At 52.9% G+C, this 16,998-nt stretch overlaps 4 protein-coding genes across 4 annotated transcripts; 2 read left to right on the top strand and 2 right to left on the bottom strand.

The window, feature by feature from the left end:
- Positions 1 to 387: 387 nt before the first annotated feature.
- UCRPA7_3031 (putative transcription factor tau subunit sfc1 protein) lies at positions 388 to 2,402 on the bottom strand (the record flags this gene model as incomplete). Its single annotated transcript, XM_007915606.1, has 3 exons — positions 388 to 1,811; positions 1,868 to 2,288; positions 2,340 to 2,402. 3 exons carry the CDS (start codon positions 2,400 to 2,402, stop codon positions 388 to 390), a joined length of 1,908 nt encoding a protein of 635 aa, XP_007913797.1.
- A 2,064-nt stretch (positions 2,403 to 4,466) lies between these two features.
- On the top strand, positions 4,467 to 7,033 carry UCRPA7_3032 (putative serine threonine protein phosphatase 2a protein; the record flags this gene model as incomplete). The annotated part of the gene is made up of 6 exons (XM_007915648.1): positions 4,467 to 4,490; positions 4,585 to 4,947; positions 5,007 to 5,963; positions 6,013 to 6,311; positions 6,365 to 6,701; positions 6,971 to 7,033. The coding sequence occupies 6 exons, from the start codon at positions 4,467 to 4,469 to the stop codon at positions 7,031 to 7,033; spliced, it is 2,043 nt and encodes a 680-aa protein (XP_007913839.1).
- Positions 7,034 to 10,309: 3,276 nt separating this feature from the next.
- On the bottom strand, positions 10,310 to 10,907 carry UCRPA7_3033 (hypothetical protein; the record flags this gene model as incomplete). The annotated part of the gene is made up of 3 exons (XM_007915631.1): positions 10,310 to 10,659; positions 10,725 to 10,746; positions 10,899 to 10,907. 3 exons carry the CDS (start codon positions 10,905 to 10,907, stop codon positions 10,310 to 10,312), a joined length of 381 nt encoding a protein of 126 aa, XP_007913822.1.
- A 3,447-nt stretch (positions 10,908 to 14,354) lies between these two features.
- UCRPA7_3034 (putative skeletal muscle and kidney-enriched inositol phosphatase protein) lies at positions 14,355 to 16,508 on the top strand (the record flags this gene model as incomplete). Its single annotated transcript, XM_007915602.1, has 2 exons — positions 14,355 to 16,330; positions 16,397 to 16,508. The coding sequence occupies 2 exons, from the start codon at positions 14,355 to 14,357 to the stop codon at positions 16,506 to 16,508; spliced, it is 2,088 nt and encodes a 695-aa protein (XP_007913793.1).
- Positions 16,509 to 16,998: the final 490 nt, after the last annotated feature.

Here is a 16,998-nt window from a genome sequence, read left to right on the forward strand (position 1 = left end):
GAAAGAGATGTATGTATTGGATGGTAGGTATAGGAACGTTGAGCGGCATTGGGTTCGTAGTTCTGTCGCAGCGTGCTGCCAGATTGAGAATCACAGCGGATGGAATGGCAAGCAGCCATGTAACGGCTGTGAAGCTATTCGCATCTGCGAGAATCACTTATTTAAAGCAACATGAGGTGTTGTGGAAGGAACTGATGCAGGAAGACCTTTTTGGTCACTGGAGAATGGGGGTCCAGCAACAAAATCCCACTAGCCCCACGGCCTTAACGCAGCACCTTCACGCCGTGCTCATGGATTCGGATAATGATACAAATAGTATTCTCTATGCTACGGGCCGAAGATGATGAGTGCTCTGAGAGTGGGTTTTGAAAGCTAGACGGAATATTACTACACATCCTGATCGTCTTCGTTGCTTGAGAAGCCTCGCTCCTCTTCGTCGTACTCCTCTGGCCCAAACCGCTCAGGAAAGCCAGTCTCGTCGTCTTCGTCTTCGTCTTCATCTTCCTCGTCCTCGGACCCTGTCTCATCGGACTCAGAGCTGGAGCTGTCACCGCTATCATCGTCTTCGCCCTCATCTTCATCTACCTGTTCCTGCTTCGACGGGCCTGCTGCGGTTCTATTACCTGCAATTTGCTCGGCCGTCGTGCTGGCGTCCGGGATCTCCTCTGCTGGGATTGGTGTAGAAATGCCCGTATCGGGAGTCTCAGTGGCCTCTGCATCGCCCGTCGGTTTCGCTGTGGGTTGCTTGCTCCCTGGGCCGTATGGGAGGTGAAATGTGGCCCTCTTGTTGGACCTGTCCCTCCCTACAGGTTTGTACCTTTTGCCTCTGATTTGCTCCAGCTCCTCTGGCTTCAACTTGAGGTCTGGGACTGGTATACCTACAGTCTTTGAGCCAGCCTCGATATCAGGTGTTTCATCCCGCATGCGGACGGCTTGGTCGAAATCGCTGTCCGGAATATCTCTGTTGAATTGGATCGCACGCATCTTGCACTTCATGATTGCCTTGATCTTTGCCCATGATCCCCGATGATACCACCCGCTGTTCTCCTCGTCACATGTAGGCCGCATGGGCGCCTCTGCGAGTAATCTGGCAAGCAGGGGATCTGTGACATCGCATACCTGCCAGACTTTACCATCATCACTGAAGTGCACGCCGTCGAAGACGTGCGACTCGTTCCCCGCCTCCATGATAGGTCGGGAGAGCATGGCCACATCCTTCTTGCGGATCGATTGCCACGTTGTGCCCATAGCCCCAAGGGGCACCCGTCGAAGTCGGAAGATTAGTGTCTGGTACTGGCGATATTTGGGATCGCTGCGCGGGTCTACACCATATTTGACAACAGCATCCCGCCATGGGCCGCCTTTGAATTGGTAGCCAACATATTGTATTCCATGCCTGATGGATGAGGAGGAAATGCTTCTGGATGATATGCCATTGCTCGGATCCTGCAGAACACTGGCGAGTCGGTTGATGATCGATCGGCGGGTCCAGATAGGGCGCTCCTCCATGGCTTTTTCAAGCTCTCTTATAATGGTAGCGAGGACACCTTGCTTCATGTTGGGTTGGGTTCGAGGTCCGCCAGGGGAGGGGTCGGTGGCCTGGATAAAGAAGCCTGCATTCTTCGCGCGCGTTGTTACATTTACAACCTTTTGGGTACCATCGACTCCATCAACGACACGCGTGAATGAGTTCTGGGTGTAGTTATATGAGAAGGGAAGTGTCATATGCGTGAAAGTGGGTGGAGCGATGATTTCAACTCTAGGGGGTCTTGCCGTCCCAGGATCGAGAGTGAACTCGCGGAGTTTTGCGACTAGGTTTGAAAGTGTCAGTCATGGGTGCATATAAGATCGTAGGTAGCCTTGTTACCTTCTCCTGATAGTGCTTTGTCAATGAATTTGGTCATGAAGGGAGACTCTTGAATCGAGTTCGAGAAATCTGCCATTCCTCGATATCGATGGGTATGTTTGATTACACCGACCGGTTCGACTTGATATCGGCCCACGTTGTCCTCAAGCTTCCGCCTTAAGAGCTTGGGGTCATCAAGCTGAGAGTTTGAGCAGATATTTGGCGAGCCATCAGTCGGCGTTGTTGAGATCTGCATATCCGTATCCCCCTGAAAAGGCTCATCGCTGCCTCGCTTGCGTTTCCGACCCGTTCGCGTGGGAACGGTGATCTTGAGGAGAATGTTGTGGGAAGCAGCATAGTGAGATGCGACAGGCCTGGACGCAGGGTTGTCATACCGGAGATAGAGAGGTATGACAACTTGAGGTTTATCCGGGTCTACAAGCTATGGTAGATGTTAGGAATTGTTATAGTTAGGTCTTCATAACGCACTTACATGAGAGAAGGCAGGATTATTCCCGAACGTTTTTATGGCCTTATCAACATCCTTTACGATCATAGGGTGCTCAAGGGCCGCGATTGTCCTGGAAGGAACAGAATATTTAGGAGCACGGCTTCGAGGCCTGTGACTTTGCTGTGCTCCGTCAGAGTTGTCCTGCGAGGTGAGGAGCTTGCCGCCGGGCTCTGCGATTTGGGACATGGTCTCGGCATGCAACACCTTTTCCTTCGCTGACAAGCAACATGCGTGAACAGCCTGGCAGGGGCTGCGGCGTATTTCCTTTGCCGCGATAGATCATAAGCGAAAAGGCTGTTCCCGTCAGAGTGAAGGTTGATAAAGAAATCTCGGTCCCCGATAGATGCATACCCACTCACCCAAGGGATACATCGAATGGTTGTTGTAGACTACCTATGGGAAGTAAAGGAGACACGGTTTTCTTGCTGTGAAACTGCGTCAAGAGCGACCCTAGAACAAACCTACAGTCATGTCGTCGCAAAAGCTCGACGGAATGATCCAAAACAACGTGATATCCCGCCCTGTCTTTAAAAGGTTGATAGAGAGAGTTTGGGTGAGGCGGGTGAAGCAAACGGATAGATGGTTGACGCCCGCAGGGTGCCTAAGTACCTAGCGTACAGTACTAATAGTCCTTGTTAAAGAAACTCGAAGGTCCACTAAAATCCATCGCACATTTCAAGACAGCCATTATGCACAGGCCATGCTTTGTTTAGATCTGCGAGGAGACTGAGCTTGATTCTGCTTAGGCAGATATTGAATTGCATCGACAAGAGCAGACAAGGAGGGCCTGTCTTCATCGTCCCCCTGTAACTTTAAATCTAGTGTCCCGTTTCCAGGCTGTCTCGGGGGGCTTCCGTCATCACGATATCCGAAACAGCACTTCTTCAAGTCATCCTTGAGGGCATGTACAGCTTCAATTCTGTCCGCCTAGACTAGACACTCTCATCCCAAGCATTTTGACCAGTTCCATGCCAAAACAATTGATATTTGTCGTCTCTTGGGTCGTGCTCCTTGCTCCCTTGTAGGACTTCGCTTACATGGATAACCTCCTCGGAGTAAATGCGTCGTCGTAGAGAGGAGGTGTCCTGCCTCTTTATTCGATAAAGCGGTTGGTTGGCCGAGGCCGAAAATAACAAGCCACACGTTGACGCTCGGCTGCATCAGCAGGGCAGGGCAGGGCAACGGGCAGCGGGCACCTGGCAGCTGGCGGATGGCTGGCTGGCTGGCATTGGCTGGCTGGTCAGGTCACATTAGCAGGCCTGCCTTAGGTCTGTTTGGCGGGCTTTAGCTGGGCCCGTCCCGCGTCGTCTCACAGTTTGGCCCCGCAAAGAACGGAGCCCAGCAGCATCACCAACCATCCGCCCGCCGTCCACCGTCTCAATTCCAACATACCTTACCTTACCTTAACCTACCTACGCCCATCCATCCTGCTGCATAGACTACCGGCCGTGTGGGCAGCGACAAGAAAGAATCGCTGCGCCGCTGATCTTCCGAATGTCTTCGAGCAGCCCTGTTGCCTCTTCTTCTCCTCGTCCCAGCTCGTCTTCAGATGGTAATTGATTGATTACGCTTCTAACTCGTTTCCCGCACCGTCCTCCTCCTCCTCCTCCTCCGCCTCCTCCCACACCGCGAGAGCCCCCTGCCGATCTCCCTGTGTGCCACAATCGTCCGTGTCCCAAGAGACCACCACCGCTGCCATCCTCGTCCGTCCGTCCGTTTCTGCTTCGACGACCGCACTGGCCTGATACCCTCGATCGCTCCATCAAAAGACCCGGCGAATTGGCTCCTCGTCGTGCCCCAAGCTTCTCCTCGGCCACCCCCGTCTCGCCAAAACACAAAGGGCCTGTGCCTGTTCGTTATCCCTTCCCGCTGTCATTCTCCATCGTCGTCGTCGTTGTGTGTTGCTTCACGAGGTTGAGCAGATACGTTCCTCAGCCTTTGTCCATTCTTCATTCTGCCACACATCACCCGCCCTCTGCATCACATTTGTTTTCACTTTCACGCCATTTTCCCCCAATAGCCCTCTCCTGTTCCACACGCGCACCCCGCTGCAATTACTGAGCCGGGCGTCTCTAACGGCCCACCACAGAGAAACTGTTGTCTTCAAAGATGAAGCGCTTTAGCCAGAGAGTTGTGAGTACCCTCCCTCATTTGATTCCTCAAGGGCGCTCCCCGCAGCTGCCCGTCATTCTTCCCTGACGGCCGAAGTCCTGACAGCCATGATCAGCTCTCTCGGGGCAAGGACCCTAGCAAATCCTCCAAGAAGAATAAGGATTCCAAAGATGGCACCGCGTCGCCTAACAGCATCGGCTCGTCAAGAGACTCCAATCAGTCTCCTGTCCTCACACCCTCCTCCTCGTCTTCGAATCTGAACGACATCCGAAACAAACCTCTTCCGCCGAATAATGCTGCAGGTCTCGACAATCCGGGGCTGGGAGGCCAAAACGCACAACTGGGCGCAGGACAGAACCCGGGAGTACCAGATAGATACACAGGTTTGGGTGGATCACCACAGTCTTCTAACGGGGGAAGCACGCCGAACCGCCACGGTACCCTCCCGCCAACCGTTATAATCAGCCCTAGCGCTCCGGTGAGTTGTTTTCCCAACCTGATTGAAGCTCCAGTCTCAGCGTCTAACCGCTCTGGCAGCATGTCCCCCCTCCTGGCGCCGCCGAGACCATGCCTCATGATCTTGCTCCTCCGAAGGCCGGCCAGAAGTCTCTCATGTTCGATCGCCTTCATCAGACCCCGAAGGATGTGCCTGAGGGCATTCGCACACCAAAGAGGCAACACTCTTCGAGATTTGACATCTCGGCCCATCGCGAACTTGAGAAGCTCCCCGGTTTTCACGAGGTGCCGCCTAACCGTCGGCAAGAGCTCTTCATGCAGAAGATTGACCAGTGCAATGTCATATTCGACTTCAATGACGCCAGCGGAGATATGAAATCCAAGGAGATCAAGCGGCTGGCTCTTCACGAGTTGCTTGATTATGTGGCTAATAACCGTCAAGTCATCACTGAGCCCATGTACCCACGGGTTGTGGAGATGTTTGCAAAGAACCTATTCCGTCCCATTCCTCCACCAATGAACCCCCAAGGCGAAGCCTTCGACCCCGAGGAAGATGAGCCGGTGTTGGAAGTAGCCTGGCCCCATATCCAGGTTGTTTATGAGTTCTTCCTCCGATTCATCGAGAGCCAGGACTTCAATACCAATATTGCGAAGGCATATATCGACCACAGCTTTGTACTTCGCCTTCTCGAACTTTTTGATTCAGAGGATCCTCGAGAGCGTGACTTCCTGAAGACCACTCTGCACCGAATCTACGGAAAGTTCCTCAACCTCCGAAGCTTCATCCGACGGTCGATCAACAACGTTTTCTTCCAGTTCGTGTATGAGACAGAGCGATTCAATGGCGTGGCGGAACTTCTCGAGATTCTGGGCTCCATCATCAACGGCTTCGCTCTTCCATTAAAGGAGGAACACAAGTTATTCCTCACCCGAGTGCTGCTGCCTCTTCACAAGGCGAAGAGTCTGAGCATGTACCACCCGCAGCTAGCCTATTGTATCGTGCAGTTCTTGGAGAAAGATGCATCACTTACAGAAGAGGTACGCTGACCATTCTACTTCCGCTGGACATTAACTGACATTTGTGTAGGTGGTGCTTGGTCTCCTCCGGTATTGGCCCAAGGTGAACAGCACAAAAGAGGTCATGTTCCTCAACGAAGTTGAAGACATCTTCGAGGTCATGGATCCTGCTGAGTTCGCAAAGGTGCAGGAGCCTCTCTTCCATCAGCTTGCCAAATCGGTTGCAAGTCCTCATTTCCAAGTTGCGGAACGTGCTTTGTACTTCTGGAACAACGAGTACTTTTGCAACTTGGTCAGTGATAATGTGGAGATAATTCTTCCCATTATGTTCGCGCCATTGTACGAGAATTCTAAGGGACACTGGAACAGGTATGTGCTCTTTGCACATTTGGGGCCTTTTAACGGCGTCTAACCATCAACAGGACGATTCACGGGATGGTGTACAATGCGATGAAGCTATTTATGGAGATTAACCCGCAGTTGTTCGATGATTGCTCGCATGAGTACACCGAACAGCAAAACAGCGCCGCTTCCCGGGAGGCCATGCGTGAGAGGAAATGGGCAACCATTACAGAACAGGCTGGCCGCAGGAAAATTAATGGTGCTCCTTCAGCTCCGCTAAGGTCTCACTCTGGATCGTTGTCAAAGGTCGACGAAATCGATGCAACCGAGGACAATCAGAAGCGCCTGGACTCCCTGAAGCTGCAGGATGGCGATCGCAGAGAGCGCCGGCCAACCATCCATGAGAGACAAAATTCGGTAGGCTCTTCCAGAAGCCAGCGATGATTTTGTCTTTTTTTGTTTTGCCATTTCGACTCCCCTTCGTTAGACTCTGGCCCGCCCCAGAGGGATCTCTTCAGATTCGCCCTCTGTCAAGCGTAGACTATGCAGCCACCACAATTCGTATACCCCTGTCATATTCAGTGCTTCCGAGGCTTTTCTAGCGACCCGTTGCACCCTACCCTTTGTTTTCGAAAACCAAAACTGTCGGAGTACACCCTCATTAACCACTGTGGCTCTTCTTTCAGGACGAGAATACGGAACCGGACCAGCAACCAGCTGAGGACGACGAGATCACGGAAACCACATGAATGATAACATCTCGATGGGGCTTGGATTCTAGCCCTCATGCATATTGACTTTGAGCGGATGCAGTCCAGCAGTCTACGTAGTCAGCACGAAGCTTCATTTCTCAAGGTCAGCGACTCCTTTACTCAACAACGCACTGTCCCACGATCACGGGTTATACATACATCTCGGCTGCTTTCTCTGGTCTTTGTCTTTTCGCCCATCCAGCGTGCCGTCTACCCCGTCCCAAAAGCCACCTTCTTTGACACGACTACTACTACTACCACTACTTCCTTCACTTCTACGACGAGCTGGAAAGGCCCACCGGGTGTTGGTGTTCAGAAATATGCTCGGACTTTAATTTCTCCTCGTTGCAACTGCCGGCGACGGCCGACGGAACGGGGACAGTGGATCGTATGATGGAAATCTTTTTTTTCTTTTTTTCTGGACTGTGGACAGGCGAAAGGGAAAGGGACTCTTGGCTTTTGTAGAGTACCACGACCAGCCGGGGGAGAGGGCGAGGAGGATGGGGTAAGTGTTGAAAAGGGGGCGGGGCGGGGATTTTCTCTAATGACCTTTTGATGTCCCCTCGGACGAAGGAGCTCAGGACGAACAGGGGGGACGGATGATTGCCCTGATGAAATGGAGATGGAGATGCAGGGGAGAGAGAAAGTACACTTTCTTGCACAAGTAGGCAGTTCTCTTTTCTGTGTTGAGTTACGTAGACATGTGAGGCCTCTCAAGGCACTCGGTTATGACATCACAAAAATCAAACGGAGTTATATGATGACTGTCTTCAACTGTCCCTATAGATGCGGTGAAGGGTTCATTTTATTGGGGTATACTGGTCTACACTGGACTGGCTTCATAAAGAGGACCACACACCCCGCGACCCGACACGAGTGTTATCATCCCCATCCCCTTCGCACTTGAGTCACCAAGCTGGGCAGCTACCACCCTCGTCCCCTATTATTATATCCTCCACGGCCGCCACGATAGCCGCCTCCGCCTCCTCCTCCTCCTCGCCCGTATTGATATCCTCCCTGGTGCTGGGGCGCTTGAGGCGGAGGAGGGGGAGGGGGAGGGGGAGGCCATGCTCCAGCCCACTGGTTCGGGTTCGGAGGGAACCAGTTCTGCTGGGACGGGCCACCCGGCGGCGGCGGAGGCGGCCATTGGCCCTGATAGCCCCCGGGTGGTGGAGGAGGCGGCGGGGGCGGGGCGTTCCAGCTGCCGTAGCCTGCTTGAGGAGGAGGAATCGGCGGCATATTAGGAGGAGGGGGATGGTGTGGAGGTTGATTGAACTGCCCATTGTTCCCATAACCTGGTGCCATAGATGGAGGCGGAGAGTAGTGAGGTGAGCGGGAAGGAGGGCCGGCATCAAATTCTCTTCCAACGTTTCGGCGTGAGGGCGGAGAGCGCGAGCGAGAGTAGCTCCTAGAGGCCCCTTGAAAGCCTGGTCGGCTGTAGCTTCGTTGACGGCTTCTTGATCTTGATCTTGACCTCGACCCCGATACATCTCGATAGTTGTCTCGTCTAGCATCGCGGCTGCCACTGCGGGAGGTCGAGGAAAGTCGACGGCGCTTAAAGGCTGGATGAGGAGAGCCTCTACTCGAGCTACTATCTCGACTAAGGCTTCGGCTGCGGCTTCGAGAAGATACTTGACCGCGAGGCTCATCGCTGTCTCCCCTGCTCCGGCGAGCCTTCATTTTCTGGCAGAAGGCTCTGGACCAGCCGTAGTAGGTATCTCCAGAGACTATGTCTCCATTGATCTCGTCCCGTTCAAAAAGCTCTCCTGTTTGTCCTATGTCGACTGACATGTCTCCATCCAGTCGAATGTCTTTTGCGTAGATCTTGTCTACATCAGCGAGCAACTTCTTGACGGCATCGACCAGAACCCTGTCAGGTGGTCCCGACGCAAGTTGCAACGGCCTGATCATTGCGGGATTCATCGGTCTGGTCGAGTTGGGCTCAATGACAGGGAGCCAGTTAGCCGCAGGCAAGTCGAACCAGGGGGTTGCCGCATCACCGTGCATAGATGGCATGACGAAGGGAGCTTCTTTGGCTTTATTATTCGAGTTTGATACCTCGGTCAACTTTGTGCCATTCTGATCAGCACCTGCAGCAAGTCCCGGGCCTTCTTCGACGGCTCGTCGAAGATCCTTAATGAGTTGCGGCGAGACATAGCCTTTGTCGTCCCAGATATCAAGTACGGTTTCTATCTTGCGGATATGTTTCGGACATTTTGAGAAGGACGCAGCACTTTTCACCAGTGAAATTAGATGAGTCTCGATACCCTTGATGAATGTGTCGTCGCCAAGCCTCAGCTTGACATGGTGGAAGATGTCGTTGAGTATGTAAAGTAAATGTAGCCGCCGCCTTTTCGCCGAGGGCCGAGGCGACTTTGCAGAGGCTTCTGGAGTGTAAGTGTTGGCGAGGGCGACCAGATATCTCCCCAGAGCGCCGGCGCGGGTAGGCGACCGGACCAGGTGTTGCAAGGCCCATTGCTTGCATTTCTGTACGAAGACAAATATAAAACAGATGTTTAGCCGAGGCTCAAGGGGCTTGTAACGGATATTCTTGTGTGTGCCAAACCTGAACGTTGGTCGGTGAGCACCGGGAAATGGTCTCGCCGAGCAGCCCATGGAACTGCTCGATCTCGTCGCGCGAGCAGGAGCTGGGGTCGGGTCGGAAGAGCACTGCGGACAGTGACGCCTTCGCTATGGCGAGCTCTGCCGCTGGCGGCGCCATGGCTGGCGGTCTAATGCTTGTGGCAGAAGCTATTGACGGGCTCGTTGTACTCGTGGGAGGGATGTAGGAAGGGCAGACGGCGATTACAATAGAGGATAGTGTCGAGTCGTAAAGACCCATGAAAGCTTTCAGGTACGAGAAAGGTCGGGTCCACTCGACCTGCTTAGATGCATGTCATTAAAGGGAGGAAAGGACAGTCTACGCTAGGTGATCAAACCTTGGCGCTTCTTGCCCCGCAGTAACCTCGCCATGAACAAAACAGCTTCAATTGCATAAAGTTTATTTAACCGACAGCTTTGCAATATTCGAGGTCTCATCTTAATCATAAGCCAGCCATGCCAGATTCCAACGCCAGTAACGGTGCTCACAAGGAGCAGTAATCGCAGAAGTACATGGGGGAGAGGGGAATAATCCGGCAGCCTTTTGTTGTCGTCCTTTCAATATCAAATGACGAACTATTTAATAGGAAAATCACATGTACATCAAGAAATCGAATGGCCAGGTTTCTGCTGCCCCGGATGAATGCCCTACTCGCTCGACATGGCCGGCCGTTATGAGAACCGATCGCCCTTGGGACTTCTGAATGGCGCGGTACTCTCGTATTTACTCTTCTCAAACACTCGTTGTCCCTCCGTAGTCGGCGCATGTCTCGTTGGCGCGGGGTCGGCGCTCGACTCTTGACTCGGCGATCCTGCTGTGTCGGTTCGCGCCGGGCTTCCGTTGTTACCGTTGCCGGTCATCGCAGAGCCGCCCATTGCAGAGGAAGAGAGGGGGCGGGAGGGGACATTGGAGCCGTATTCCATGGACTCCATCATGTCCTTCTTCTTGCGCTGCTGCTCAAGGCGGGACTGACGGTCGGCGTTGATGCTCCTCTTGGCGAAGACGTATGCGGCGCCACCGGCTGCATCAAGGAAAGATAGTCAGTAGAAGCAATGTCAATTGGGGTGGTGACGCAACCATACCAACACAGAGGGAACCCCAGCCTAGCCTGCAAGGTGGTGGTGTTAGCTACCAGAAATATGAGTCGACAAAGGGCTTTATCTCGTGCTCACCAGAAAGATCTAACCTGGAGAGAGAGAGAGACGGGTCAGTGCCCACAGCTGGTGTATAATGACAAGCTGAGGAGTGTGTGCTACTCACAGTGTTCATCTTGTTGGTGGGTCGGGAGAATGCCTTTCTTGCTTGACGTGAAGCTGATGGATGGGCGGCGGGTGGTGCAACCTTGCAGATGCTGGGGAAGAAAGTATGGGGAAGCAGAAGAAGCAGTGTCTTGTGTGTTGGAGACTGCAAGAGAGCGGGATGAGGTGATGATAAGGACGTGAGTTGCACGACAGCTGCAGTGCAATGACTGGTTGACTGGTTGATTGATTGATTGTCTGAGGTGTGGTGATGTATGTATGGTTCCAAAATCTTTTGGCCAGTTGGTTTTCAGAAATACCTTGCCATGGATTGAGACTGACTGCGGGATGAGACGGGATGAAAATCACTGGATGGACGGGTCTAGCTCTCCCAAGGGTCCCCGAGCTACTCCAAAGTGGCGTGTTTGTGATCCATTTGGCAGCCAAGCTGGTGGGTCTGAGTGGTGTAAGTTCAACTAAGTTGGAGCTGCCCTCGCTGCCGTCCCGGTCGAATGCATTTACAGGGGCATGTGGGGCTAGAGACCAGCCTCGTATGCGTTTCCTACAAGTATAACTCTAGATGCATATTATTGCAAGTCTCGAGTTATCGTTACTTATCTGTGATTATCTGTCATCCGGTGGTGTAACGGGAGCTCAGTGCCTTGGGCCCGAGAAACTACCGGCGCCAGTGGAGCAGCAGTACTATGTACTATGCAGTAAGGGCAGTGCAGGCCGCGTTGCGTTCATCTCGCGCGCACACGTACCCGTACTCTACAGCTATGGAACTTCCACCCTTACTCGTATTATGCCTTAGTCCAGTTTCGGAGGTGGTGACGTTGTCAGGCTGGCCCCCAAATTCCCATGAATCTGAGCATAGTACACCCACCATAGTCACTACGAGCCCGCCCTCAAGGCTCTACAGTATGAATGTATCGCAATTTGGTCTGACCAGGCTTCACAATGCATCTGCAGATGCAGAGACCTCGGCTAAAAATACAAACAGAGCGAGCAGACTGCTGTAACCACCTAGGTATCTATCACCTTCCCTTAGGCCATTGTCAGAGCGCGCAACGGCATGAATTTAGCGGCACTTGAGATCTCCATAAAACAGTCCTAATTTTAGGTGGGATACAAGCTGGGCTGTTCGAGAAGGCTGTCAGTGTGTGTGTGTCACCCTGGTAGGTTAGTAGGTAGAGACGACGGCGCTTTCCAGTGTGGAGAGCAAGGGGAATAGCCACTGGATGGCCGCATGAGGTACCTGGAAACCCAAGACAGGTCCCCCAGCTGTCTGCGGTAATAAATGCACTACGTAAGTACCTTGAGATGGAGATGGGAATCTTACACACATGCACACTACCAGTACGCCTCATCGCTCGTTTAGAGTTGATGACCACGCTGGAACAAACTGTTGATTTTTCTGACTCTGGGATCCTGCTGGCCGCCTCAGTTCTGACATGCTCACAGCTTACAGTCAGTCAACCTACTACCTATCGCATATCAAATCAATTAGCCAACAAGTGGGCACCCGTCTTCTTCACAGCCATTCTTGATCGACTCTACATCTCCTAGAGAGAGAGAGAGAGGGTACATGCCGCACCGCTGGGCTGCCTCTGACGCACTCTGGTACCACCTGCATCCCACTCGTCTCCATTTCTCTGGCTCTGGGCAGTGATCGACATCCCCTCAGGTGCCCTCTACCTTACCCAAAACATTCGAGTAATTAGCTGTGCTACCTCCTTGCAATATCAAAGACGACACCTCGGTCGCCTCTCCTCTCTGGCAACTCATGATTTTATGAGAGCGACAGTCTGGGGTGGTTGTTATGGGGACCTCAAGTAGCCCCGCTGTACATCGACAACCACCACCACCACCACCACCACCACCACCGCCGCCGCCGCCGCCAGCATGGACGAGTCCGCCAAAGGAGGAGGAGGAGGGCCTGATGGCTCCTCCATTGTGAGTCGCAATGACTTGTGTGCCCCCTGTATGGCTGCTCACATGCTCTCAGAAACCAGTGTCTTCGCTCTTGTCACATTTCGAGAACATGAACAAGGGAAACGACCAGCCTCAGTCGCAGCCATCTCATACGCCCCTTCGAACAGTATCCCCTGCTCCAGCCCCAAAGCCAGAGAAGCTGCGCGATGCAAGCATACATTCGAAGGAGCCGCCTTCAGTGCCCAAAAACAAACTAAGAGACTCTTTGAACTTATCCAGCCTCCATCTCCCACCGCCCACCGAGAACGAAGCCCGCTCCCCGAACCCAAGAGGCTTCCATCCTGCTCCCCTAAGCCCCCGACCTATAAAACCGCCCTCGCTCCTCGTCGAACCGCCGCAATCCCCTCCCAAGGGTAGAGCCTTGAACCTCGCTACGAGCGAACAGTCGAGCTTCTTGAACCCCGACGCGGTAGTGAAGGCTGGCTCACCTGCTTCGGCATCGCGCCAGTTCAAGATCCCTAGCCGTCCCCATACACCTGTGCTCGAGCCTCGACGGTCGCCAAGGTTGTCGGCTTCTCAGCCTCCATCTCCTCCTCCACCCCGCAGATCAGCTGAACTTCGAAGAGATCGCGACTCGAAACCGCCGCCACCTCCTGTGAACCGGTCAGACAAACCTGCAGTGCTCTCTCGCAATTCGTGGATGGGGGACGCCAATCATGCTCTAGATTTGAGGAACCATGCTACAGAAAGGGTATCTCCGAAGGTGTCGCCCTTCAATAGTCCACCTAGCAGCGGCTCTGCTAGTGTAGATGAAGACATACCCCCGTCGCTCCCTACGAGACCAAGACCACAGGTGTCTGCAGAACCCGCCCCGATCAAGAAATCAAAGACAATACAAGTGGATTTCGAACCTCCACCAGTACATCATACAGTGGCTAGTAAGAGGAGAGAAAAGGACTATGACATGAACGGTAGCATAAAGGGGCAGACGTCGGTACAATCTCCTAGCGAACAGGTGCCAGCTTTGCCTACCCGGCCCCGTACAACTGCCATTGACCCGACGCCCGCCCGATCAGAGACGCCTTCTATGCTCCCGCCTCCACGACCGCCCCGGCCTGGTCTTTCAACCTCCCAGTCAGTCATCAGTGGGCCAGTTTCTCAGAAGCGTGTTGTATCGACACCTACCACGCAATTCGCGCCACCTCCACAACGACCAGTCGGTAGGTCCTTGACTGTGTCCGACAGGAGCATGACTAGAGCAGTGAATGAGGTCCGACAGCCGTCCATGGTAGTTGCGACCACGCCGGAGCATCGTGGTGCAGAGTCATCATTGGTCCCTTCTTCGAAGCAGGAAGCCTCAGAACATGTGACCACGGCGTATCCAGATGCTTCTAATACCAACCGGAGGCCTCCATTTATCAAACAGGGTGTTCACGAGATTCAGACGAAGTATGACAGCCGGATATTCGATGTTTGCGGGGAGCTAGTCTGCACGAGTGGGCATCTCACAAGAGTATGGAGTCTCCTGGATGGTGAACTACTCATGAGCTTTGCGCATGGTGAGGGCGTGAAGGCTACTGCAGTCGCTTTCAAGCCGGGAGCGAACGTCGATGAGGAAGGCAAGAGACTGTGGATCGGAAACAACATGGGCGAGTTGATGGAGGCGGATATTGCAACACAAAGCGTTGTCTGCACGAAACCCGGAGCTCACGGCCGCAACGAGATCATCAAGATCTACAGGCATTTCAACGAAATGTGGACGCTTGACGATGCTGGGACGATGCATATTTGGGCGCCAGACGCGGATTCTGTACCGAACATGGCCAGCAACCCCAGTCAATCATACCGGCTGCCCAAAAATCATTCCTTTTCAATGGTCGTTGGTGACGAGCTGTGGCATGCGACTGGGAAGGAAATTCGAGTCTTCTTGCCAACTCCAGACGGACGCAGCCAGTTCCAGGTTCTCATACGGCCCCTTCTTCAGGAGAGTGCTGGCGAGGTCAGCGCCGGTACTGTACTTTCTACGGACCCCAATAAGGTCTTCTTTGGGCATATTGACGGCAAAGTCAGTATATACTCGAGGAAGGATTACACTTGCTTGGGACTGCTGAATATAAGCACTTACAAGATCAATTCACTCGCCGGAGTTGGCAGTAATTTGTGGGCAGGCTATAATACGGGCAAGGTCTGCGTATATGACATGAGCCAAACACCTTGGACGGTCAAGAAGGACTGGCAGGCTCACGAAAATCCCGTGGTCAAGCTCATTGCTGATCGATCTAGTCTGTATAAACTGGATCGGGTTCAGGTTGTCTCACTTGGCGCAGATAATATGCTGAAGGCCTGGGACGGCCTGCTTCAAGAAGACTGGCTAGAGGAAGAGATGAAAGCCCGGGACTCTCAATATTGTGATTTTGAAGAAATCAAGGCTCTGGTCATGACATGGAATGCTGGAGCGTCTACGCCGAACAGCTTGAGGTATTCGGATTCTGATGCGAGCTTCATCCAGAATTTGCTTCAAAACAGCGGTTCCCCAGACATACTTGTTTTTGGGTTCCAAGAACTTGTGGATCTCGAAGATAAGACGGCTACGGCCAAGCGATTCTTGAAACCGAAGAAAAAAGAAGGCTCCGATCAAGAGCGGATGAGCCACCAGTACCGTGACTGGAGAGACTTTCTTGTCAGGAGTTTGGATGACTACATGTCTGGAGATTTGTACCATCTTCTACAGACTGCCCATCTCGTCGGACTGTTCACTTGCATATTTGTCAAGGCTGACTTAAGGGACCGGATTCGGAATCTGAGCAGCGCCGAGGTCAAACGAGGTATGGGTGGTCTGCACGGGAATAAGGGCGCTATTGTCGTCCGTTTCATGATAGATGACTCTTCACTCTGCTTTGTCAACTGCCATCTTGCAGCAGGGCAGTCTCAAGCAACCCATCGACACAATGACATTGCTGCCATCTTGGAAGCTAGCATCCTACCAGTTGAACGCGACCCAAACATTCGTGTAGACAGTTACACTGGAGGTGGCGATGGCACGCTGATTCTCGACCACGAGTTGTGCATCGTCAACGGTGATCTAAACTATCGTATCGACACCATGTCACGAGACACGGTCGTGGCAGCTGTCAAGGCTAACAACCTAAACAAACTCCTAGACCGCGATCAGCTTTTAGTAGCTCGTCGTCGAAACCCAGGCTTCAAGCTCCGAGCATTCGAGGAGTTACCAATCACATTTGCCCCAACATACAAATATGATGTTGGGACGGACAACTACGACTCGAGCGAGAAGAAGCGTAGTCCTGCCTGGTGCGACCGCCTGTTATACCGTGGCCGAGGCAGGATACAGCAACTCGATTACCGGCGCCACGAGGTGCGGGTTTCTGACCATCGACCCGTGACCGGGCAGTTCCGATTGACAACGAAGAGGATCTCGCCAAAGAGGAGGGCCGTTACGTGGATGGAGTGTCAGCAGCGCTTTGAGGATGTCAAAGCTAGGGACGCGACTGCAGAGAAGTATGTTTGGTGCAACCAGAGTCCCCAAATTGGGTATGAAAACAGGCCTGCTAACAATCGACCTAGACTCTATTATCTAACACACGTCATTGGATACGATGCGGCTACAAGCAAAAGCTTAATCCGGGAGCGATCTGGACGGAGAGATCACAGGAGCCCTAGTAGACATCGGGAGTGATTGACTATATCATATTATCATGGAGAAAGAACAGGGAGTTACTAAAAGCGGCAGAGAGGCCAAACGGCGCTTGATGCCTAATGATGCAAGGGGAGGAAACGCAGAGCATCGAGCCGGGCTACTGCCATGCCATTGTACAAATCGGGGAGCTCATCCTAGTTGGTGATGAAGGGTCGACGCATGGTGTGAAACGGAAAGGTCTGGGCCGGCGCCGTGGGCTGAGCGGCATTTGGCCCGCATATTTAGACAATAGGTATGCTTTACAGCATAGTAAATCTGTCAATAGCATGAATGAGTATAAATGATTTGATGACTGATCACTTGCAATGGACTACGATCACGGTACAGGAAAAACATCTGCTTAAGAAAGAATTGTGTTATTATATGCTCATTGTTGGATCTCCTAGGGTCTTGCCCCTTTCCTTGCTAAATGGTATTATTAGTATGCGAGATAGAGCTTTTATATAAACGCCGGTCCCATGAATGAATC

Source organism: Phaeoacremonium minimum (assembly GCF_000392275.1).
Source record: "Phaeoacremonium minimum UCRPA7 unplaced genomic scaffold PA7_03_scaffold_222, whole genome shotgun sequence".
In the NCBI taxonomy this organism is placed as follows: Eukaryota; Fungi; Ascomycota; class Sordariomycetes; order Togniniales; family Togniniaceae; genus Phaeoacremonium; species Phaeoacremonium minimum.